The 24,614-nt window shown below is 42.8% G+C and overlaps 1 protein-coding gene across 4 annotated transcripts; it reads right to left on the bottom strand.

Annotated features, from left to right (window-relative positions):
- Positions 1–236: 236 nt before the first annotated feature.
- Positions 237–24,341, bottom strand: SERPINE2 (serpin family E member 2). Of its 4 annotated transcripts, XM_080409011.1 has the most exons (11): positions 24,180–24,341; positions 21,635–21,793; positions 10,300–10,574; positions 8,984–9,103; positions 7,581–7,808; positions 6,329–6,526; positions 3,637–3,835; positions 3,398–3,498; positions 2,323–2,409; positions 1,704–1,787; positions 237–902 (listed from the first exon to the last, which is right to left on the bottom strand). In XM_080409011.1, exons 3-11 carry the CDS (start codon positions 10,553–10,555, stop codon positions 865–867), a joined length of 1,311 nt encoding a protein of 436 aa, XP_080265137.1. In that variant the 5' UTR covers positions 10,556–10,574; positions 21,635–21,793; positions 24,180–24,341; the 3' UTR covers positions 237–864. The 4 variants fall into 4 exon arrangements, with proteins under 4 accessions (XP_080265137.1, XP_080265138.1, XP_080265136.1 ...); XM_080409012.1 differs by lacking the exon at positions 21,635–21,793 and having other exon boundaries at positions 8,984–9,100; positions 24,180–24,340; XM_080409010.1 differs by lacking the exon at positions 21,635–21,793 and having other exon boundaries at positions 24,180–24,339.
- Between the last annotated feature and the right edge of the window lie 273 nt (positions 24,342–24,614).

Here is a 24,614-nt window from a genome sequence, read left to right as displayed (position 1 = left end):
TCAGCAGAAAAGGAAATCAGCAACAGGCAGTAAAAAAAACCCTGCCACAAAAAAAAAAAATCATCCCCAAAACACCAAACAGTCTACACAAAGTCACCCTGAAAAAAACCCCACACAACAAAACTCACAAAACAACGCTCCTTTCACCTTCCTTGGAAGGAAGGCTCAGACAAGTACTTCACAGGGCTCTGGACCCAAATACCCATTGGCACATGCACATCCATGATCCACAATACTGACTGTTCATAATGCACTTTTATTTTTTCCTTTGTACAAAAACAAATATAAAATTTAAATCCAATAGAAAGTGTATACTAGCAATGACAAGTTTACATTACAATAAGACAGACAATGCGATGTGTATTGAACACCACATTAGTTTTAAAACTCTCAGTGATACATGCACTATATAAAAATTGCTAGAACTTTAATCTATTTCTACCAAGAATATCCAGGTACCAAGATACTCAAGAACAAAAAGTAGTCTTGATAAGTGGTATTACAAAAGTTAGACTTTCCACACACAAGAAACCAACATTAATAGAAACATCTATCATTCTGTTAAAATCCTCTCACAAAAGCCATACATAAAATTCTTAGTAGATACAGAAAAAGCTCAAGAGTTTGTTAGCATAGGTAACCATTCAGTAGTTTAGAGAATCTTTTAGACATTTTGAAGAAATACCGTAGTTTTCAATCTGTATTTTCCCCCCAAAGCCAGAACTACATCGACTCCCGTTTCAAAACCTAGTCAGCAGTTAAAACTAGCTCTTGAGTGAAGTCAAAGAGTAGCGTACAAAATATTTAACAGAACTGGGGTGTGTCACAGGAGTGTTTACTTCTTGAAGAAAGTCTTTTCCACATTCAAGGTTTGTTTATTTGTCCCATAAACAAGATTGTGCCTGAGGGATGAAATGAAAACAAGGATTACCACAGTCTGTAAATACTGTTCTTTCATGGAAACGTTTAACAAAGTCACACAGCACAGCTGAGCTACCTCATCACAGTCTCGTCTAGCCTCCCTCAAGTCTGTGAGCCCAGGGAAGCGTATGTTTGGATAGGTGGCCAGCTCATATTTCTAGAGACACACAGTTCTGTTGATGCTCTGTGGAGCCTCAGGATGGGGACAGCTGCCAGGAGCCTACTCTTCCCCTAGTGCTGGCAGCTGCATCTTGTTCCTTACTAACTAGTAGTATCATCCACACATCACTGCAAGAAGCAGAAGAGTTACTCAAAGTAACTGGGACAGCTCTGCTCTTTGAGAGTCAACCCATAGCGATCATGGTTTCTTTGCTTGAACACTGACTTCTGTTCACAACAGGCTGGTGTAACACCCTAGATCCCTGAAGCCCCTATTCTAGCCTTTGCCCTAGCACTATTTTACTGTCCATCAGAAAGCTGGATCCTATTCACCAATGCACTCAGTTATTTCCTCTCCATTCAGGAAAACTATGACTATTACAGACTGTTCTTTTGTACCCATGAACCTGCCATGCTTATTTCTGTTGACTTGGCAGCCAATATTTATGTTTTTTTCCTGTTCTGAATTGTATTCCAAGTAAAATAACCTAGTATTAAAGGCATAAAAAATACTTGCAGAATTTTTTTAAGGCAATAGTTACTCAGTAGCTCCAGACTGTTGTTCCTATTGCATAGCTGATACCCAACTTCTAAGCCAAAAAGTACATACAAATGCTCCTTACCTGTAGGGTTGTGCCGGATGAAAAAGACAAATGGCCTATCTACTATGAACCAAGGAGGGGATGACCTGGCTATTAAAATTGCAGCTTGCAGGGAAGAGAAGGTTTAAAAGTTAGAGAAACAAGTAACAACACATTATATATTCTGTCAAAGTGAAGTTTCCTAGTGTTTACTAGAAGCTTGCACAGGTAGAGACAAATGCCTAAAACCCTCCAACCTGGACATTTAAAGCCACACAGGTCCCATGTTATTCTTATAGGAACCATATTAAAAAGACACAACACAAAGCCCACAGAAAGCTGGAAGGAAGGTTGTCACCCAGAGGATGTGGTAGCTTAGTCCTCTTTGCCACCTTGCCAGGACATTACGTTGGTGGCCAAACTATTAGTGATCAGAAGACACTTCTCTAAAAAATAAGCCTGTTTACATTTCTTAGAGTATATCAATAGTCTGATCAATATTGGCAAGTTGGGATTTTTCTGAGGAATTGCCTAAAAAATAAAATCAACTGATCTCAAGTCAGAGCACATTCACGCAATGGTCTCAAAGTGGGCTATCTCTGCTTAGTGGTATAGCCTTATACAGTTTTCCTGCGTCTGAGTTATCAGTACAGTTGCTTACTTGTTGCTGCAGAAGCTTTGGTTCCATCTTCACTAACTTCAATTTTTGTCTTTTGCAGAACATGAGATACATGAAGACCTTCTGTTCCTGAAAAACCAAACAAAACCAGCACTTTCAGTAAAGCTAGCTGCAAGAGTCCCGATGTACACTGTGGCTAGTAGCCATTCTAGCATGGCTCAGAATAATAAAGCTACTGCAATCCTGCTGAAATCTTGAAGCTGCAGCAAAAAAACACTGATAGTAATACCTTTGAATACAATCATTTTTTGTAATTACAAAAAAATAGAGAATAACATCTTACTCCTCTGCATTTACTAAGTTTTCTTATTTGATGGTTTAAGTTAAAAGTCCACTTGCATTTTTAATTTTAATTAGCATATTTTTTCAGTCATTTGTTTACTTGAATCCCATTTATCTCAGCATCATGGGAGAAAAAAGCACTAGCAAGACACCTTGCTGTCAATGAAACAGGAATTTATTTTCAAATTAAACCAGCATGAAGCAGGGTTTTTTTGTTAGATCTCTCTGTAGAAGCTCATCAGGAGTTTAATGGAAGCAGAGAATAGAACTAAGATGGCATTTTAGAGCCATGAGTTCAAAAAAAGTGTACACTTTGTTTTCAGACTATTTACAGCTCTGTGTTGGTTCAGCTCCTTAGACTGGGAATTTAGTCCTTGAGCTTTCCTACAGTTCAAGAAAGAGTCACCAAACATACTTGAGGGAGAAGTTATAAACACTGCAACTGCAGTATTTTACGCTCTAAAGTACGGTATTGTTAGAAGTCCTGCCATAGATTTTAGACAATGCTTGAGACCCTCAGGTTGTAATAACAAGTCTTATGAAGCTGACCAACATGATTTATTGCTGTAATGGAAGACAACGGGAAGAAAGCCACTGCAGAGTTCAACAGAAGCAAGCAGCCATGCTTGGCTGGCTACAAAATAGAACTTAGCTCCAATGTCATGGTAACACTTATCCAAGACAAAACCAATAACTGCACTGGTAAAACCAGCACTTTATTCAGTGCCAGAAACTATCAACAAGGACCACTATGGATTCCAAAAAAATAACTTACTTGTTATTTTTGCAAAGTTTGCCTTTGACTGGTCAAACATATCTGTAATACCAAGTGCTTTCAGAGGGTCCTTTAAGTCTGTTTCTGCTACTGCTGTAAATCTGTTGGAACAAACAAAAAAACGCATCAGTATCACAACGGAAAGTTATCTTAAGCACTCTTGCTTCTATATCAGAAAAGATATGTATATGATCCCCAAAACATTCCCTGAAAGAGAAATTGGTTATGTTAATACTTACTTGGGTAAAATAACCTGCACTCTTTTTGCTACCATGGTGGTCATCCAGCTTCCTATGGTTTTTGTGCTGATGTGGGGAATGATAGCAGAGAGTGGCGTTGTGCTTTCAGTAGGCAGAGCAATCAACATGCTTATCATTTCACCATGGTATGGCAACTCAATGATATTGTACCACAGCTCATTTGGAGTACTTGTAGTGCCTAAAAAAATAAGCAAAGCTGATGAGCCATCATTTGGGTTTTTTTTTTTTTTTTTTTTTTTTTTTTTTTTTACACAGCCTCAAATTTCTATTTTACCTTCAGATACCTACTGCTATAACAGTCTGTTATGAAAGCTTTGCCCATGTATTAGAACTAAGTAGTCAAGACTGCCTAGCAGGAAGGCAGGCAACACTTCTAACTGTATGGGCTCTGTACAGACGCTAGTTTGACAAAAAGCAAAGATAGGATGACACCATGAAGCAAATACTCATTTGAGTTTGACACACATACTGCTTCCCAAGCAAACCTCATCTGCCCAGAGTGGCAAGCCAGCCATGTCAGAAATGACAAGGTCTGTAAATCAGCTCTCCTTCAGATACCAACTGTTCCAGAACCAACTGAGCACAGAGAAACAACAAAAAGAAGCAACAAAACCCAGACCATCTTTCCAAACTGAAGAGAACTAGTAGAGAAGCTCTTTTTCCTCTAGGAGTTAGTGGAAGAGCTCCTGCTTGTAGTAGTCTGTTGCATTTACTTCATTTTCTTGCTTAATAAGGATCTCATTAGGAAGCAGTCTTCAGCCCTTCAAGGTAGTGGAGAGCAGCCACTTTGAGGCAGTGCAGGAGGCCAGTTAGATGAGAAGGATAGCAATGTCTCCAAGAGTTACAGCAAGCGCTGGGAAGACTGTCTTTGAGCAACCCTCTCCTCCAAGCTCCCTTTGCTTACTGTGGGATTTCTGGTACGTGACTGGAAGAATTATAGGAGCTTCAAGTGAAAACTTGTCAGTTTAACTACAGACAGGGTTTCTGGGAGAGTTTTTGGATAGCAATAAGATCTTATTATCTTTCCACTTTCTTCATGTAAGCCTGCACTTGTCAGCCCAGGCTGACAAATCAACATCTTCATTAGGAATTTAATTTTGTTGCCAGCACCATGCAACCTGCCTTGACTGAGCTCATATTGCTAGAAAACTGGCAACATTGCACTTTTTTTTTGCAGTAATTGTGTCAGGCCTGGTAGTTTGATTGTTTCTTTTTATTATGACAGTAGTTCTCAGAGAAGGGCCTACAGATCAAAATACTGGTTGCATAAGTCAGCTACAGGACAGTAACAAAAGGCAAACTATCCAACATTAAAGTACCCTGATGTGCTGCAAACTACTATTGTTACTACCATGGCATATCAAACAGGAGGGGAGTTCATCTTCACAGTCAACTGATGGGATTTAAGATGCTTAAGCTTTTACAGACCCATTTGCAAGCATTAATAAGATAGAAGTCCTGCATTAAGAAATCCTGAGATACCCAACCTAAAATGAGCCTTAACTCAGCCATATTTCTCATTCCTTTCTAGCCTAAATAGCTTTTCTAGCTTAAACATAGGCCAACATAGTGCTGACCCAGCATTAGAATCCAAAGCCAAAAGCCTTTAAGATAATAGTCTTGCCAAAGCCTGTCTTAAGCTATGAACTTCTTTCAAACGCTACAGATTAGTATATGCTGCCATAGGCTTCCCCACCTCGCCCAGCTAATGCTTCCAGCTATTATCTCAAAGTATTATATTATATCTGCTTTAATACATGGGTTTGAGACAGTATTACAGCTGTTTACTTTCAACACAAGTCTACTAGTATTAGTTGAGCACTATTGACAGTAAAATTAAGCATTTAAAAGCACAGCGGGTCTTTGTTTTTTGACTTAAAAAGTTGTATTCTCAGCCCTATTTTTCAGGCTGTGTTTAGCACATATGGAAGCAAGTTCCAGGCAGCACTGCTCTATTCTTGGAAGGATGCAAGAGAAAACGTCCTTTTATCACAGCTTCAGTCTTTGACCAATAAAATCCCCACAGGGCTGCACTGCTAAAGTGCTGAAGCACACTGTCAGTCACATCCAGCCGCCTATGTCAGCTCTGAGAGTCTCTGATGGAAGTCTGGCTGAACCTGCTGAACTTCTTTTCACTAGTGACTCAATTTAAATTTGAAGAGCAGCTTCACACCTTGAGAGATATAGCCAACATGCTAACCCCGTGCTTCTCTGGCTCCCACAGGACTACGGACAGTGCAAGTCCTGCTTCTTTATTATACAGTAAACTACAGATTGATTCGACTTCAACCTTTCTTTCATACACAGATCACCAGATAAACCTCAGAGTTCTGTTTCTGTTGGCAGTTTTCCTTTATTCTCACCTCTTAAAAAAATAAGGATTTCTTCTTACTGCAAACTTCTCAGTTTGAGTACTTCAGATTTTCCTTTTTAAAGGAAAACAGGGTAAGGCAAGTACTTTGACAGAGTATTCAGCCTTAAGCAACTGTTAAATACCTTGCACAGCAAGCTCATCTATACCTCAGCAGTATGAGATACTTCAACACAAACCCTCCTACATCAGCTGGAATAAGCAATACCATTAAACCACATGTACAGCAAACTTGTTTCAGTTGGAAGGAAAAGAAAATTTTATAATCATTTTGATAGTAGTGGGAGTTACTGAGCTTACCACAGCGGAAGATAGATAACTGGGACAGCATAGGAACTTGGTAGGTCTTCCCATCAGCTCCATAAAATGGACGTTTCTTTGTATTTTCAGGTCTAAATCGCGATTTCCATAAGCCCTTGAAATACACAGCATTTACTAGAACCAGTCTGGTCAAACTGCCATCAATATCATCTGGAGCTACAACCTGATCAATCATACCTAGAAGAAAAAGAAAGTCTGAGTATTTGCTGTCAACACTGGACAACTGCTCTTTAAGAACCTGAAGCACATACTATTTTAGGCCTCTAGATTTGTTAGGGTGCCAACTCCTCACAGGGCAACACATATAAGGTTCATAAAGCCAGCTGTATTCTTTGTCAAAAAGTAAACCTTTACGATAATTAGAAAGCAAGTATACCTTGCTAATCAATAGGCTGATGTTGTAACTAACAGGGCCTTACACTTCTCAGCAGGTGAGCATATCTAAGACTATGTTACAGCAATAACAGTTTCAGATGAAGCACTTCCCCATTCACACACTGCTCGCAACATTGCTATGCAAAACTGGTGATGTGGTAGAGAAAGAATTTTGACTGCCCCATTACAAATACACAAATACCACATCCAACATCATTAACATACTCCTCACATCCAGGAGGCACTGGTTTTAACATGTAGTTCACCTAGACTATGAGTATGTTGTAAAACATGATCTCTGGCTTTAGCATATGTAAAGCTTGACAACTAGATGCCAAGAGACTCGAACCAGGAGGAATTCTGTCACAGCAGGGTTAATTAACAATCTTCTATTAAACATGACTCCCAAGAACATTGCCATACCTTGTAAGGGTTTAGGGCAGCAAGAGCAAAAATTGAACTGCTCTACAGCTTTCCATGAGTCTGATTTACCAAGTCAAACGTCTGACTTGCTTGAAAGCACATTTATGTTTGAGAAAGCACAGCCCCAGGAGAACTCTGCTTGGATTTCTCACCAGTTGTATGAAGGCGAAGAACAGTAGAAGCAACCCTGATACCATGGGCAGATGGACACACAAACTATGTACAATCCTCAAGGCCACTAGACAGGCACACATGTTGGGGCAGTGAGACTGCCCATTCCTGGCTCACCAGCTCTAAAACATCACACTAATGCCAGCTTAAAGACTGTTTTCAGCTGCAACAGAGCTTTTTCTACCTCCCCATCTTTCCATCCGAATCTGAGATGTTTCGGACACCACCCTGCCACACGCAGAATGCACTTGCCAATACTCACCCCTCGTTTCATTTTTCACCCACTGGTTGATGGAATCGCATGCTGCATTTGGGTCTTCAAAGTCCACACTCTTGACACTGCACTGAAACACCTCTTTGTTCCTTGTAACAAAAGGCACTTCCATTTTAAAGCCACTCTTTGCAAACACTGCATTAGCAATTGTAACAATGTCTTTATTCTTTTTTGAGACTATGAGCCTGTTTATCTTCTTTAAGGCTTTACCAACTCCTAGTCGGAAAGAACAGCAAGTTTAATTTAGAATAAGATGATGAACAAACAGTTAGCTTACATGCAACTATTCATTACATGAAAGGTCAGACATTAAGTGCTAGACTAGACAAGGAGACCAAAGCAGGCATTCTGAGAGGCCTTCCAAAATACTCATTTCTGATATCTCATCTGAAGCACACTACTGTTTCCCAGCAAAAAGGCAACCTTCACTGTTATGCCAGCTGTCCCTCTAGCTGGCTGCTCGGAATGCTACAGACAGGCTGGGGATAATACCAAGGTTCAAGTCTTACTGCAGAGCTACATAACCACACTCTCCCATAGAACAGACTGTTCTGAAGTGTATTTTGTATCATATGCCCAGGTCACCTGCCATTTCTGTGACTGTGACAAAGTCAAGGGCTCAGCCTGCTCACTCAGACCCAACAGCTCTGCAAGATTATACAGGTGGTCTTGAACCTCAGAGTGCAAAGCAAAAGTTGTTTTCTCATCATCTTTCCTTCCCATTTACTGGAAAATAAAGGAAGCCTTACTTGAACCTCATAAATCTTGGCAGCCTTCGGTTCCTTAAAGACTAGGCCCTGGCCTAAATTAGCTACAAGCAGGAATCAATCCCTTAACACATGAGCTTGCCTTAAAAAAACAGAAAAAAGGGAAAACAGTAGGTACCAGTGCTTATAGTCAAGATCCTTAGGACCTGAAAGCAGCTCATATTGAGTGCTTGCTAGCTCCTTCACCGTATCTGAGAGAAGGCATATGGCAGCACAGAAGAACTGCTATGTTCACCATAGCCAGTTCTCCCCGTTGTTACGGCTTATGAATGAGTGCTTGTCTACACAGGAAAGCTATCGCCAGGCAGGCAACTTCATGTTCAACCATTACACTGAACAAGATCCCTGGGTGGCTGGTTTTGTAGCAGTTATTGATGGGCTCCCTCTGTTTCCCAGTAAAATTTAAGCAGAAACATTTCTAGACCACTTCCTTATGTAGACAAACTTGAAATCAGAGAGATATGAAGTGAATAAATTAAGAGTTATTCTCTTAGCTGCATATAAGAAAAAGCCTCAGATGGCTTTGCTGTTTCACGTATCATGAATGCTTTAGCAGTACTATTTGTATGAGTTTCTATGTGTTCACTCTCCAGTATTATGGAGAAATTATTTTGGAGAACATACCATAACAGAGGTTCTCAAACTGTATTCTGTGGACCACTGGTGGTCCACGGAGCACTTGCTGGTGGTCCGGGGAGAGCTGGCTGGTCTCATGATGCTGGCTCTCCTCTTTGCTTCCTGCTGCTAAATTGCATTAAAAGACAGCTAAAGATAAATTAAATGTTTTTCAACTATTACCTTTCCAAAGAAGCAGTTGCTATAGTTGCCAAAAGGAATGTAAGGCAATAATTAACAAAAGTAGAGGAGATCTGTGCAAAGAGATAGGTAGCATCCCATGACAAGTCTCTGTAAGAAGGTACTGGCTACCTTTTAAGGAGTTTGAGAACCTCTGTGTCTTACAGTTAGGATTAGAAAGCCTGCAGGCCAAATAGAACCAGTTGGTATATCACTTCAAGATTTTTGCAAGTATTTATATTTTGAGTATTCAAATGCTCCTAAAGTTGATTATCCCATGAAGAGATTTCAATCTACAACACTTAGATCTTAAGCTGACAAATCGTTTTGCTGTACTTCAAACCCAGAACCAAAACAGCAAAGCAAATGAAGACGGGATGTGTTACATGACAATACTGCTCAAGATTTAAACGTGCACTTACCTCTTGGAAGGCTTCCTATTCCTGGAAGTAAGGCAGAATGCTGGCACTAAGATGTTAAGTCTTGCTGGCAAACATTCACAGAAATACTCAGCATGCAAAGTAAAGCAGCAAGAACCTTCAGCCTACACCCTCTCGAGGGGCAGACATTGGCAGAGGAATATAAATACAGATGCATGCAGTGTCAGGCAGAGAGACAACCAGAAATGGCTGTTTCAAGAAGAGGGCACTACAAGAACTATAGATTCAGGGATCCTGACAGCAGAAACACAAATGAACAAAGCTGAAGAACATCAAAGTGGAAGTATCAATCGTATGGTTAGAGTTTGCATCACTTTGAACATGGGGTAGAGTAATGTGATCTGTTATCTAATGAGTGGCACATTAAGGGCTGTTCAGTACAGCCTCAAACTGGGTACTGCAACCTTCCCGCATCATGCTGGCACTGGACTGCCATCCACACTGTTCTGGAAAATCAGTTTTGCAAGGATGAAGGCAGTTCTAGCCAGGGCCCTGAAGTCATAAACAAAGCTGCTTATAAGCCAGTTCAAGTATATGCACACATCAATATTAAAATGGCCAATTAATTTCAAGTGTGACCATTTTGTGCTTTGGTAAACAGAGTTAATTGGTTTATGATGCAATCTACCACACTTTGAAAGCCATCTCAAAACAGCATGAGGATTCTGACAAAACACACCCAAAACCACCTTAGGAATCACTGACCATTTACACTGTATCTCATCATAGTTGTCAGCTGCTTCTTTGTCTTGCCATCAGCACCCAGCTGCAACACCCCCAGGACTGATGCAATCCCATGAGGAGAAACAACAACATTGTCCTGAGGCTTAGCTTTCACTATCTGATTGAAGACCTGGATTCCAACATCAGAGCTAAGTTCCTCCAAAGGATAAAAACTGAACTGGGAACATACAGATGTTAAAGTCCCAAGAACAAAGAGAAGTGGGAAGTGCCTGTTCATGATTTCTGGTTGGAGCTACCTGTAAGAGAACAAGAGGGGAAAGTTAAGTCAGCTTTCACAAGTACAGCATTTTTATTTTCAGCCGAAATTCTTGTTTACCTAAAGGCCAGGCGAGTCCTACACATACTCCACACACCATTCACAGAGCTCTGGCAACAGGACCCACAGCTGCATTTTACTGCTACCAGTATCTTAGGTCTAGGTGTTTCCAGAAGCAGAGATAACCATGAAATAGCCAGATATCATTGACTATATAACAGGACAAAAGCCACCAAGTTGGGAGACTACCTCCCACCATATACAAGTTCACAGTTTTATGTTTCCGTTAATTGGCATCTTGGCATTCTATTTGAACTGCCCTTTAGGATAAATTAGCACTAAGAGCCTTATGATATGGTCCTCGCCCACTAAAGTGTGATGTACAGTACATTTGATAGATCATTTTCTGCAGTGAACAGAAGCATGTATACATATGCAAACAGACCTTCTGTTGTGGGAATTTACACCTGTCTAGAATAATAAGAGTTAGCTGCATAACTGGCATTTTCCATAATGGGAATAGAGAAAGACTTTTAGATTTTTAAAATGCAAAGTTTGTTTTGGATTTTAGCCTGTACTTTTCCATTTAAGAAAATTCAGCAGCTAATAAATGCAGAAGGAAATTCACATTCAAAAATGGGCCAATCTATAGACCCAACACCTAACAGAATTCAGTATCATTACACCCATGACCTCATAGGAACTGAGGCACATGCAGCACCAACGGTTGTCCAGGACATCTCAGCAGCTGATTAGACAATCAAGCCCAAATCTTACGCACTGGGTGCTGTAACTACTAGGCTGTATTTCTTCTTCATGGATGTGTGTTCAAAACCCTTTTTTGCGAGTGCAAACAGGTACTTAGAGGAACAGTCATGCAATAAACTCCTATTTCATGAAATTAGGTTCCCGGCTCACTTTTGAAAGGTTCAATCACAACATTTGTTTTAAGAAGTTTCAGTTGCACAGTTCAAGAGTCCTGACGTCGCTTTCCAGACCAACCGAGCCAACTTTGGTGCTCCAAGAGCACACTTCAGCATTAGTCTCTCAAACATACTGATGAGTCAACTAGTTCCCTAGCTCAGTGCAGTCTAACCAGGCTGCAGACAGTATACCACTGATGAAAATACAGTTTGCATACCACACAAAAAACCAGAAATAGGTGTTTCCTTCCCTTGAGCCCTCTGCTCAGCACCACACACTTGCTTTTCTGGCTCCAGCAGCCTGAGCCAGAGGCCAGCACAGAGGCAGCGTTCAGGTGGGCAGAGCCTTTCAGCTGAGGCATTATTCCCAGCCACCTCCCACTCCCACGAAAGGGTGTCCCGCGCCAAGGAGCTCTGCCATCGCTCAGCCTACCTACGCTGGGAGTTCAAACCGTGCCACAGTACTTGATTATCAGAAAACCAGCTGGTGTTTGTGCAGATTCACGTAATCATCTTTATAGCATGTACTTTGACTTGAAAGTAACAGATACAGCATTTCTACTTTCTTCTGTGCCATTTCAGGGGACAGAACTGGCTTAGTCAGTTTGCCATTGTAGCACAGAATAAACCAAATGCTGAACATGAAACAGTGCAGGAGTTGAGGCATCTTCCTCCCCCCGGCCCAACTGTTAATATAGCTGTGACCTGAGGAACCTGTCAGACTAAGTTATGCAAGAAAAAGTGAAAACGCTGTCCTACAAAGCAGTTTAACAGCACACCCACTAATTAAGTCTTTCCCATCAACCTACTAATCCCTCAAGCAGTTCTGGAGTCACTGGAGTACAATTCCTTCCGAAGGTGCTCCATACCAGCCATCAACTGGCACTACTCAAGCTCAGCCGGCAAACAAGACTGGCTGTGGCCAGCTGCAGTGGAGCCCTGCTGGAGCAAAACCCAAATGCCACCTCAGCCCATGAAGCAGGTTACACAAATCACTTCCTACGTCTGTCCCGCAGCCCACACCACCGCCTACAGTGGGAAGTGGTTGCGTGCAAGACCAGCAGCCTAACAGGGAAAGTGAACTTGCACTTTTAAAATAAAAAATGTTAAGGATATTCCTATTTGTTTTGATACTAGCATGAAATCAATCTCTAGTTCTGTTCTTAGGGGGAAGGCTTTGCTCTCTCCCAGGCAGCAGCTCTACACGGATGGCAATGCTGCCTTGCAGGAGGCAAGTATGACTTGCCACCCCACAAAAAGCTAGGTTTTAGGTTTAAGAGTTTTCTTTGGTGGCATGGTGACCATATCTCCTCCCTACCCAGAGACGCAAGGGGCAGTTTAAACAAAAATTCTTAATCACAATATTAATCAGACTTCTACCTTTACCTAGTAACTTGGCCAAAAAAACCCCAAACCACAAAGCCCCACAACTACTAGAGATTTAGTAAATGTGATTACAGGGAAGAAGTTAATGCTGGTGCAATACAGCCTGTCTGACATAGTGATGGGACCACAAATAGTGACAGGCAACAACCACCAAGCACACAATTTGAAAACCTTGCTTTTGAGACAGCTCCATCTGATCCAGCCAGCAACCCAGAAGAGTTAAGGCTCTTTTGAGTGTATCCACCCTTGACTTATTACATTGCCAGAAGTGTATTATGAGACAGGAGTGACACTTCTATGAGACCAAATAAAGCAATGTTTCATTGTCATTTATGTACTACTGCATCTGCACAAGCTTAATTGAAGTCAGATATTTCTCTTTCTGCCTCTACCACAATATATTGCAAGTCCCAAGTTTTCTACTTCACTGGTGAAGGCCCCTGCCAAACTCAGGGTGACAGCTACCAGCAGCCTTGTATTTTCCCTATGACACATGCGTGAAGTCTTGTCAAAACAACTCAACTGCTCCCAAGGCCACTGCTACAGGATTTTAGTTTTGCTTTTTTTTTGTTTCAGGGAAAAAACTATTACCTGCTGCACCCGATTTCCCCAGAGGTCTCCCCCATGCTTGCCTAACCTCTCCTCCTGCTGCACCATTAAGGCAAGCTGGTCTCCATTTTGGAGCACAATCTCTAGCAGATACCTGCTCAGTAAGTGAAACAAGGTTGTGCAGTGCTTTGACCACAGGGAGAAAAAAGTAAAAATGCTTTTTGGCACTAGAGCAGTCACTTTTTGGCCCTGCCATGCCCACTGCACAGCTTAACCACTTAACTGAGAAGCCAATTTCATCTTCGAGCAGAACTGGCATTCACATTACTAATGCTTCTGTATTTCAGAATATCCAGCCTCTATGCAGTTCAGTAACAAGTACATTTGCATATCCTGAAAGAGAGAGCCAAAGTAGAGTACAAGGAGAAAAAATCCAAAAGGATGTAGGATGGAAAACAGTTGACCTGCTATACAGAATAGCAACACTCTTTCAACAAGCTTTCATAATGCTTAGGCTAAAAAACATAGTGATGGTTAAATTTCAATCTAATGCTTCAGAAAGCCAAACAAAAAACACAAGCCAGGCATTTCTTTGCCTATGATCTTTATATTTTTTTCACAAAGTTAACTGAGAAGGAGGAAGGTGTATAGGCAAATTAATTTACATAAATGTGGGCTTTTGAAAGATGCTGGTCTAAAAAAAATAATCCCTCTTCAAGGTAGGCTGTCTGCTTCTTAGATTGAGAACTAATAGGAAGGACAGCATCCCACAACTTAATTCTAAATAGCAAATGGAAATACTGACACAGAGAAATGCACCTAGAGAGTAATAAAACCAAAAAAAATTAAATTTGCTACTCGAATCTAGTTCCTAACACTAACACTTCTGAACAAAACAGATGACAGTATCATGTATTCAGCTGCATTAGGAATGCCTTGTCTACAGCGAGCATACTGAGACCTCCATTAGTCCATCTGCCCTGCTGAACAGCGCCATACCAAGTCCTGTACACCATGCTAAATTAGTAGTTACTACCCGTGTCCAACTGCAGAGCCCAGTTTAAGCTGCTGCATATTTTGAGACAGTTAGTCCAGCCAGAGAGCTCTGGGGAAGGCAGGAGAGGAGCACCACAGCATGTCTTATCTGTGCTGGTAGTTTTGTGTTGTTTCATGACAGATGACAAAATGTCTTCAGGCTACCAATCTCCAGATGACCTCAGCCTCTAGAGTGTTGCAAACACTAGTCCTCATACATGCTAGGCAGCTACTCAACTCTCACTAGGCTCAGCTAATCAGATCACCCACATAATGCATAGTTAAGTTTTTGGCTGAAGTTATGGAAGTATTTATGTCAACAAAAAGGACACAATGCTTTTGGCCTGCATTTACAGAATGCTCAGTACATAGTTACATTAATATGGACTGTTTGATCTGGGTCTAGAAAGGCATTTGGTGGAGCAGGGAAAAGTTAAGTCTTCAGCCCCAGGCACAAAAAGCTGCTGAGCATGGAGATTCTCCTACAGCAAAGCACTAGCTTAGGAAAGACTGTTTTGAGAGAGCCAGACTGAGCTGCTGCACTTTTCCCAAGAGGAAGAGAAGTTAGTTTGGTTCAGAGACAGAGGCAAAACCATAAGATAAAAAAATATCCAACTTCAAAACGCAAGGCAGAGAAAAGACCCGTCTCAGAGAGACTGAAGAACACTTTGAAGAAGTTAATTGAGGAAGAAATAGTTTACTGTATATAGATTTTGATATCTGCACCCACTGCACTAATATATGTTAGTATTCTGAGGCACCTCTAAGTGTTTATTTTGAAACCTGACTTAAAGCAAAAGGCTCATTCTTACAGCTGCAAGACTGATTCTGCAATTTCTTTAAAGATGTATCAAGCATAAGGAAGTTTAGACACCAGACTTCACTTCTGCGAATAGCTGTAACTGAAAGAGCAGCAGGCACAGTTGAACAGAGTAAAACTGAAAAGCAGAGTGTTGCAGCATTGCTGGTCTTGCTGTATTGAGCCAAAAAAGCTCAGAGCCCCTGAACCCACATGGCAGGCACTGGGCAGCCTCTATGCCCGGAGAAACTCTGCCTGGAACAAACATTCAGGGACTTCTCAAAGCTTGAGATGTTGATGTTTCCCCGTCAGTGCCATCTGTGCTACTAATTTTAAAGTCTTAACTTCAACTGACATGCGAGCTCAAAGAAAGCAGTTTCACTTCAGGCATTTAACTAACTCTCTCCAGCAGGACTGAATAAATACTCAACCAAACTTGTTAACAGTCACTTAAGGAGCCGGCTGAGCACACAGCAATTGTTTCTCCAAAGCAATGAGACCACTCTAGTTGCAATGGGAAGGTCACATGCTGAGTATTGTTTTTCGGATGATGCACACTTGGCAGTACATTAAAACACTCAAGCCCATTGGTAGGCTTCTCTCCCCATCACAGGTGTTCACAACTCCCCTTCTGCCTAAGCTTCTTATATCCTAAAGCCTTCAGCATCCTCTCCTACCATGTCACTTGGCCTCTGCTACGTCTAAACATGATTTTGGGTTTGGTCTGAATGCAGGTGAGTTCAGAAGTGACTTCTTCCACAAGACAGAGCTGGGAAATATTTTGTTTTCCTCTGGGTTTTCTGGTACATCCTGAATGTTGGCTCTTCCCTTTTATCTAATAACTTGTTTCCAGTGCTTTCTGCTTTAAAGTAGTAAGGAAAAACCCCACAGTCACAAAAATAAAAGCCACATTGTATCAACATGTGATGTCACATGAAAAATATCTAACAAAAGATTTTTATTACTCAATACCTTGAAGGTTTAGTACATGCAGAGCGTCACTAAGGATGATTGCTAGCTTTTAAACAGCTCAGTACTTAACAGAGCTCTGAAGAGGAGTAAGCTACTGTCAATATGAGATAAACAGAAATTGTGCAGAGATAAGCTGGAAGTTTTTTTTAGAAAAAGCATTTTGTATGTTAAGATACTGGTCTGACCTCAGCACTACAGCCAACGTTGCAACATTACCATGCAAAAAAACTGGTACCAGTTCTGAGGCTTTCTTCTTACCCTTAATCTTTTCACTATTTCCAATTCTCTCTCTTTTGTTAGTGCATTTGTGTTTGTTTCAAGATGGACTGCCTCCATCTGGAATGCCTCCCTTTCACTGTGTCCAACCAGCCTCCCCTGCCAAGGGGGAATTTCCCAGCAGAGCGTCAGCTTGTAGAACTGGCTGGCCCCAGATAGGAACCATCTCTTTGTCCAAGCACAGTTCCCACATGAGCAGAAAGTTAGAATTTAGTGCTTCTATATGAAGAATCCTGACCACCACTTTTTGGGGGGTTCTATTTAGCGTGAAGGACAGAGAGACAAGCTCCATTTAAACTTACTGTAGCTTCACAACTAGAGTTTTCAGTTCACAAGCCGGACTGGTTTTCTCTCTCCACCATTTGGTGGTTGCACATGGTGGTTCACTACATGTGAAATTGGTCCTTGTAAAAGTTGACCAGAGACAGCTTTTAATTTCACCACTCAGTTGTAACCATACAACTACACAAGCACTGTTTAGAGTTGTGAGAACACAGATAGGCATTTATTTATCCTTTGCTTTTACTTACATCTCTCATTTATATATAATCTCAAGAGACAACTTTAGCTCTGCTTCATGAAGCCAATACAGTTTGCTGCAATGACAGGGCAGGGGGCTTACAGAGAGTTCTAGGGCTTTACAGTTCTACCACCATTTTCAAGTTTTATCTGTGTTTGCTCATTACAGTAGGCTCAACAACTATAGTTAAGTTTTCCATGTGTTATTTACTCCTGTATTTAAAGCAGTTTCCACAGCCTTCTTCCTCTAAGATCTATTATCAAGTCTCACCATATCAGGAAGATTAAAGAAAATTATATTTTTAATTTACTGGTGCCCCTTTATTAAATAAGTGGGTTTGTTGATTACAAGTTCTTTATGCAATGTGGTTATTTTAACATAATGAAGAAACAGCATGGGACAGTCAGCCCATCATGACTAATGCTGCAGAACCAGTTTCCCAAAAAGATGCAGCACAGTGGTGTTTCACAACACAGCAGTGAAGCTATACCCTCTTGCTCTCAATTCACCCCAGTGAAGGGAACAATGGTTCAGTGATTAAAGCATTTTCTTAAAACTTAGCAGCAGGTCCATAACCCACACTCCCATTTTAAGTTTTTGTGGAAGAAAAGCCTCATGGAGCCACAGCTCCCACATTTACTGTACATTAACAATGCTCACTATGCAAGTACAGGCTCATTAAGAAACAACAGCAAACCTACAGGACTGCAAGCTCCCATTAATGAGGTACAGGGTATTAACTCTTTGGTAATGGGCTGCATAAGCACAGATTTATGAATTAATTTCACAAGGTGCTGGACTAACACCGGCTGGTGTCTTAGGTACTTTACCATCACATTTACCTTAACCCTCACTTCTCCTGTAGTATTTGACCCTCTTTCTTCCCTAAAGAATATTAAAGGGAAATCCAGTACACTTACTCATTCCCACCTGTTGCAGGACACAACTGACACCAGGACTGTTGCACCTCTACACCCCTGCAGAGCAAACAAACTTGCTGCTCTTCTCCCAGGGTATATTTTAATCCGCTGGCCAGCAACACATGCCCCATCTCCTGCATGTACCAGGCTGAAAGAGTAGAAGCAGCCCTGTTGAGATGGCCATGGCCACTTGGAGACTGCATGGAGACCTGTACTTGGAGCAGATTGAACATCAAGAACTTCCCAGTACATATCCTTCTTCTAGAAGGGTTAAGCTACTGTTAGCTGTAACACTCAGACCTAGAGAACTGTCAAGCAAAGAAAAAAATATCTTTGTAAAAAATAATGAAAGCTAGAAGACATGGAATTGAGTCCTCAAACCAATAGTCAAAGCTTCACTGAAATTTTCACAAGGCACATGAGCTGCTGCAGAGGAGAAAACAGATGACTGTTTGCCTTTAGATTTTACACCTTTTTTGTTTAGTTTACAAAAGAAGTACTTTTATTTCCTATTTGATAACACCCTATGAAGTCCAGTTTCTGCCATTCCACACCTTACGGTTTGGTCTGGGCTACCAGCACAACTGAAAATTGAGTTTTCTATGTAGTAGTAACATTTCTGTACTTCTAGGAAGCTAAGAGAGGGCAGAACTTATAAGCCCCATGATATCTAACCAAAGCCTATGCTGGCTTTGGTTAGAGATACCCAACTGATAACAAGTAAGAGACAGGCTCTTAGTCTTCCAAGTAGCCTTGAAGAAACCCCACTTAATGAAATTAATTCAGTACTACTAAGTTTTCACTTACTCTTCCTCCTACAAGAGGTAAGAGTATGGTAATAACAGTGTTGACAGTTCTGTAAAAGTTAGAGTTATTTGATACACTCATTTCACTATAAAAATAAGCTGGAACAACTCCAGTATTCTCTGTTAATAATAAGAGCTTTTATAAGGACTTGTACTTACAGAAACTCATTGATATCTAAAGACCTTAAATTTAAAAGCATTTGTAACTAGGATCTGCTACCATCTGACAAAATACTGGGGGAGATCAGGAACACTGTTCTAACCATTTACTGCACTTGTGGTTTGAGATCTGCAGATAGGTGACTAGCCTTTTATTTAGCAATCATACCGTACAATGTTAACAATCAACTGCTTCCTAATTGCAAGTAAGTTTAGAAACCCTGTTCTTGTCTGAAATACTAGGCAAGAAGTGTAGCTCTTAGTGTAATGTAGTCAAGGATTAAAGCTGTTGAAGATGAAAAAAGCATATTGATTTTCTGCCTCCAGGACAGCACCACTGAAAGACTTAAGCTCACATATACATATTCATTTTCCAGTGGAGTCCTCAACCATTTCAGAACTAGTTTAAAGGGTACTCAAGAAGGATATTTACATTTTTTCTTTACAGCCTACAGATTACTTATGTTCATTTCTCCCTGCCCCTGCTAACGTCAGAAGCAGAACCAGTCAACTACAAAAGCATCCAAAGTCACAGAAGCTGTAAGGATGTAGGAATTGCGCCCAGGAAGAATGCGGGAATCAAGCACTGTGCTGGGTACCTAACTGTACACTCTCACAGACACCTCCTCAGTCATCTGCAAGACTATTTACATTAGCCAGTTAACAAGAGAATTAACAGCTCTTTAGAAGACCTGTATTTAAGAAAATATACTCTTTCCATTAACCTGAGTTCACTTCTGATTAATCCCACTGACTTTACTACAGGTTTCTGGAAAGGCAAGACCTAAATTTCCATGGAAAAAAGGGACAACTGAGTATGAACTACGCACAAGAATCCTGCAAGAGCGGGTCATGACCTGGTATATTCAACCATCTGATTCAGTTCAGATTGAAAGTTTGCAGGCTGAGCTGTGAGCTGCGTTGGCTGAGAAGCCTCCGCACAGTCCATCGCTATTTCTGTAACGCAGATGACGAACCTCAGAGGAAGCAGGCAATTAGCTGGGAAAGCAGCCTCTTCAGCTGAGCTGCCAGAGCAGCTGGAGGCCTCAAGCCCACTCCATTGCTGAGAAAGCTCCATGAACTACTTCTGGAACAGGAAGGTATACAGCCAGAGAGAAACATATAGCCAACAGATAAATCCACCAACTTCTGAGCAGGATTTTTAGATTGCTTAAAGATGTAAAGTAAGAAGATACCAGAATGGAAGAAGAGTTCAAGAAACAACCAGTTCTCTTCTTGCTTTCGTATCTGTAACCTGTCAGAGCCAACAACAGAGATGGCCCCTCCCCTATTAAAACAAAACAAGCAGCCTCAAAAACAACTCAAAACCTTTGGTCAGCAGAAGCTTGCAGTTCAGACCAGGTGACACAGCCATCTCTGAAACAGCAAGGACCATCACTAAATACCACAACATGCCCTTTTGCAGGAATGGGTGTTTAAAGTTCAAATTATTAATAACAAGAACAGCATTTAAGAAGAAAACAAAGCTTGGTCAAAGCTATGTATTAATTCACGTTCATCAGCTACAATCTGCATCTCAGCTGAACTAACAGAGCTAAAGCGTACCAGCATTTCTCAACACTACTGCTGGAAACCCCAATGTGGCTTAGAATTGTAGCTTAGAGTCTGTTGACAACCAATATAGCTCAAAAAGAAAGTTTCCACCTGCATGCTGAGGCCGCTACATACACAGCCTTGAGCGGGGGTCTTCAGAGCCTGCTGGTAGTCAGTCTTGATGTCTTCTATAATTGCTCTCAAGGTCCCAAGATACTAAAAAGTTCAGAGCCACTGCTTCTAAAGCCCAGCAAGAGAACAGGAGAATGCCTGATGGTTTTTCCATCATGTTGCCGAGTATGGCCAGCAAGACAGATTCCTACCACGGGGAGATCAATCCACAACATGAACATGCTTTCATAAATATGCCACAAAGTGGTTTAAGTATCAGGCCCCAGCATGAGTCATCTCCTGATTTCAGCCTGGAAATGCAAGCAGAAGCATGTTTCTGGCTATTAAAGGTGAACACCAGACCACAGGCAAGATACAGTAGCTGCCAAAACTCATGCATTTCCACAGACGCTGCTCAAGAAGAGGTGTTAAAGGACAAATAAAGCATTTCAGTTTGCATATAAGTGTATTTCAAGGTCATGACAAACAGCTCATGAAACTATGGCTCATACTAGCATTGCCACTGAAGTTGCTCCATCCTCTTCCTGTCCCTGATCACCAGCTTCAGCAGTGATCTCCTCTATGCTTACAGAAGCATTCATGTAGTCGAGTAGTGAACTAGATCCTAGTACTAGCAAGGAGACAGGAGAAAGCAGAACACAGGACAGCTCTTTTCCACAGCATGCCAGCCTAAACGTTTGTGTAGCTACAGCTGTAGAATGCTACTACCTTTATTTTCATCTTTCTGGTCTCCTCCCACCCCCTCATTTTAACCACTGTAGAGGAGACACACCTGAACACATACATGGTTGTACATATTCACCTTTCCCATTTCCATACACCAAAGCCATTTACTTAAAATTTTATATTTTCATAGTTCTAACTTACACTGTCAATCTTTAAATTCATACGTAGGAGATTAGCTACTCCATGTTACCTGCTCTCCAAAGCTAGAGCAAGGCAGTATTTTGTATCACTCCGCTTATTTAAAGGTTAGTTATGGTTAGTATAGGAATTACATGGTACTTACAGGCTAATACTTTGCTGTTTAACGTGATTTGTAAGTTATGTCACAGGCGATTAGGAAGATGCCCAGAGGCACACAAAGATGACTGCATCAAGCAACACTTTACAGATTAGTGATGATTAATCCATCTTTCCTGTCTTCCCATGTATAAAACCTTTGACCCTACAAAAATAGTAGAATCCAGTTAACAGACCAACTAACTGGAAGCATTTTGATGATTAGGCTGGATTTCCCCCTAATTAATATTACAAAAGCATACTGTCTCATGCATGCTCATGATTAAGCAATCCAAGCGGTCTAGACAACCGTAACTCCAGCTTCCAAGAAAAACCTTCTACTGAGCCTCAGCTTTGTCAAGCATGAACACAGCAGTTGCCCAGCAAGTATTAAAAGCTGCAACTGGCTGCACAAGCCAGGTAGATATGGAGTCCACCACCACCACAACAGAACTCTCTAGCCAGAGGTCCCGCTGAACTGTTCCCTTACTATAGATGAATGCAATTTATATGCGTCTCCATTTTAATTCCTAGCAATACGGTGAGGTGGTTATTTTTATATACATACAGTTCAATCTAGGCTAAAAATGCCTAGTTCAACTTAACTGGGCTCGCTGCTTGATGTCTTTCTGTCTAGCAGTATGCCATTAAGAAGCTTTAGGACTGGAACACACTTCTGGCTGTGCAATTTAGAGACCCACACTAAAAGTCTCCGCATGCCACTAAGACATGCTATTCTCCTGGTTGTCAATGACAACACCAAACAGAAGCTTCAACACTTCTGTGTACACCTTGAAACAGAATCCACTGCAGATCCCTGTCGCTTTCTTTTTTGTACTGACATGAGGTGATATCACCTCCCACGTGAGGGACACTGAGCTATACAGACAGTTGTCTATCGTGATGGCCATGTCACCATCCAAACCAAAGATGAGTTTTTATAACATCCTGATACCTAGGCAGCAGACGCAAGGCTGATGTCCAGAAAAACAGCTTTTCAGCATCTTAAGAGCAGTGACAACATTTGCTGACAGATTGCCTGATGAACAATTTGTCCATAATTGTAAAGAAGCTGTGGACTAGCATTCATTACTCAAAGTTTACTCCTGTGCCAATCAGCTGCTATTCTCACAGGTTTAATCACACCCCATAAAGTGCTAGAACTCCAAGCTAGCACATCTTGTATGTATTTGAATCAATCTACCTAATCACTCTGCCTTTTTATTTGCATTGGTCTTCACCTCACACACTTAAAAGATTTATCTGATCACTCAGCAGGCATGCAGCTGGTTTTCACTTTGCTGATGGTTTTCCACAGCTTGTCCCCTTTTTCAAAGCTACACTAACGGCACAGCTGCTCACACCTACGTACATTTCCTGAATAGTCCCTACAAAACCAGGCTTCTAATGAGTTCCCGTGGAGAGCAAGGGGTAAGATGTTACTAAACGTTCACACAAGAGAAAGTGAAGGGAGAAGTCATTTTTTCAGCCCAGTGAAAAACACAATAATCAGTCCACCAGGTTTCTCTTCCAGGAAGTTGCCCAAGAATGCAGTTAAAACCACAGAAACCAAACCTCGTTTCAGAACCATACGCAGGCATGAAAAATAGGAAGAGAAACAAAAATCACATTGAGGCCTCTAAGCCATAAACTGGTATTCCCGAGTTTTAAGGGAAATCTGACATCTCGGCACCTATTTGCTCGCACAATGGCATCTCCAGAGGTTTTATTTCTCTGTGCAGCTCCTCCCACACTGCACACCCTTGAACATAATTTTAACCAGGAGTCTCTCTCCCAGGCTCACTCCGTATTTCCCAGTCCTTCCAGCACTCCGCAAACGAAGCACGCTCCCACGTTATCCAGAAGGGAGCCAGGAGTTTTAGCTGACCACTTCTCTGCTCCAACACACGATTTGATGGCACCAACACTACCCAAACGCTGTTTCAGTTAGAGAATACACGCACCCTTTCCTCCCCGAACCGCAATGGCTGTGAATACGTCTCTCTCGTTTCTCTGTCACTCAATACAGAAAATCTTAGTTAAGTCAATTTTTTTTTTCGCTACAGGCAAAGCAAGCTCCGTCTAGCACCAGCAAAGTGAGCAACTTCCAGCTCCCAGGCTCTCGCGACGAGGCCGGTGCCAGGGAGGTGCCGCCGCGGGGTCGGTGGCAGCGGCGAGCGGCGCCCCCCGCCCGGCCCGGCACAGCGCGGGGCTCCCGGCCCGCACACCGCTTCCCGGGGGGCAAACACAACCACCCCCTCGCTTGCCGAAAAAAGCCACCGGCAAGAAAAAACTCGCCACGCCAGAAGCACCCACGCAGCCGGCGCCGGGAGGCTGGCAGGAGCAGGCAGCAGGCACAGCACCCGGGGGCCGCCGGCACCCGCGTACCGCCCGGCCCGGCCCCCCGCCGCCACCGGGTTGTCAGCAACGAAACTTCGGCTCCCGCCCGCCCGCCGCCCCGACCCCCCTTCTCCTCCGGGCGCCGAGCGGCTGCGCCGGTCACCGCCGCCGCCCCCGCGGCACGGCGCCGTGGCCAGCCGGCCCCCGCTCACCTCCCCTCGGCGGCTCTCGGCCCGCTTCCACCGCGGCAGCCGCTGCGCTGCACCGCGCCGCTCGGCCAGAACGCGGCGGCGCCCGGTGTTTATAGGGCCCGCGGCCCGGCCCGCCCCGCCCCGCCCGCCCCTCCGCCGAGCCCCGCGGCGGCCCGCCTCGGGGGGAGCTGCCCGCGGCCGCCCCTGCGGAGCGGGGCGGGGGGACGAGCGGAGGCGGGGAGCGCCGGCCCGGCCCCGAGCCCGCCGGAGGGGAGCGGCCCCGCCCGGCCGCGGGCTGACGGCGCGACGGTGCCTCCACCGTAGGGCCGGTCGTGGGGGGCACGGCCGGCTGCGTGCCCTCGCCCCAGATCTGCCCGCCGGCACGCCGGTGCCCCTGCCCTAGCCGCCCCCCCGAGCCCCACCGGCAGCCCGAGCCCCTCTGCTGCAGCGCGGGGA

The sequence above is a fragment of the Falco punctatus genome, assembly GCF_963210335.1.
Source record: "Falco punctatus genome assembly, chromosome: 13".
In the NCBI taxonomy this organism is placed as follows: domain Eukaryota; kingdom Metazoa; phylum Chordata; class Aves; order Falconiformes; family Falconidae; genus Falco; species Falco punctatus.
The sequence above is the reverse complement of the archived record's forward strand: the minus strand, read 5'-3'. Positions and strand labels throughout refer to the sequence as shown.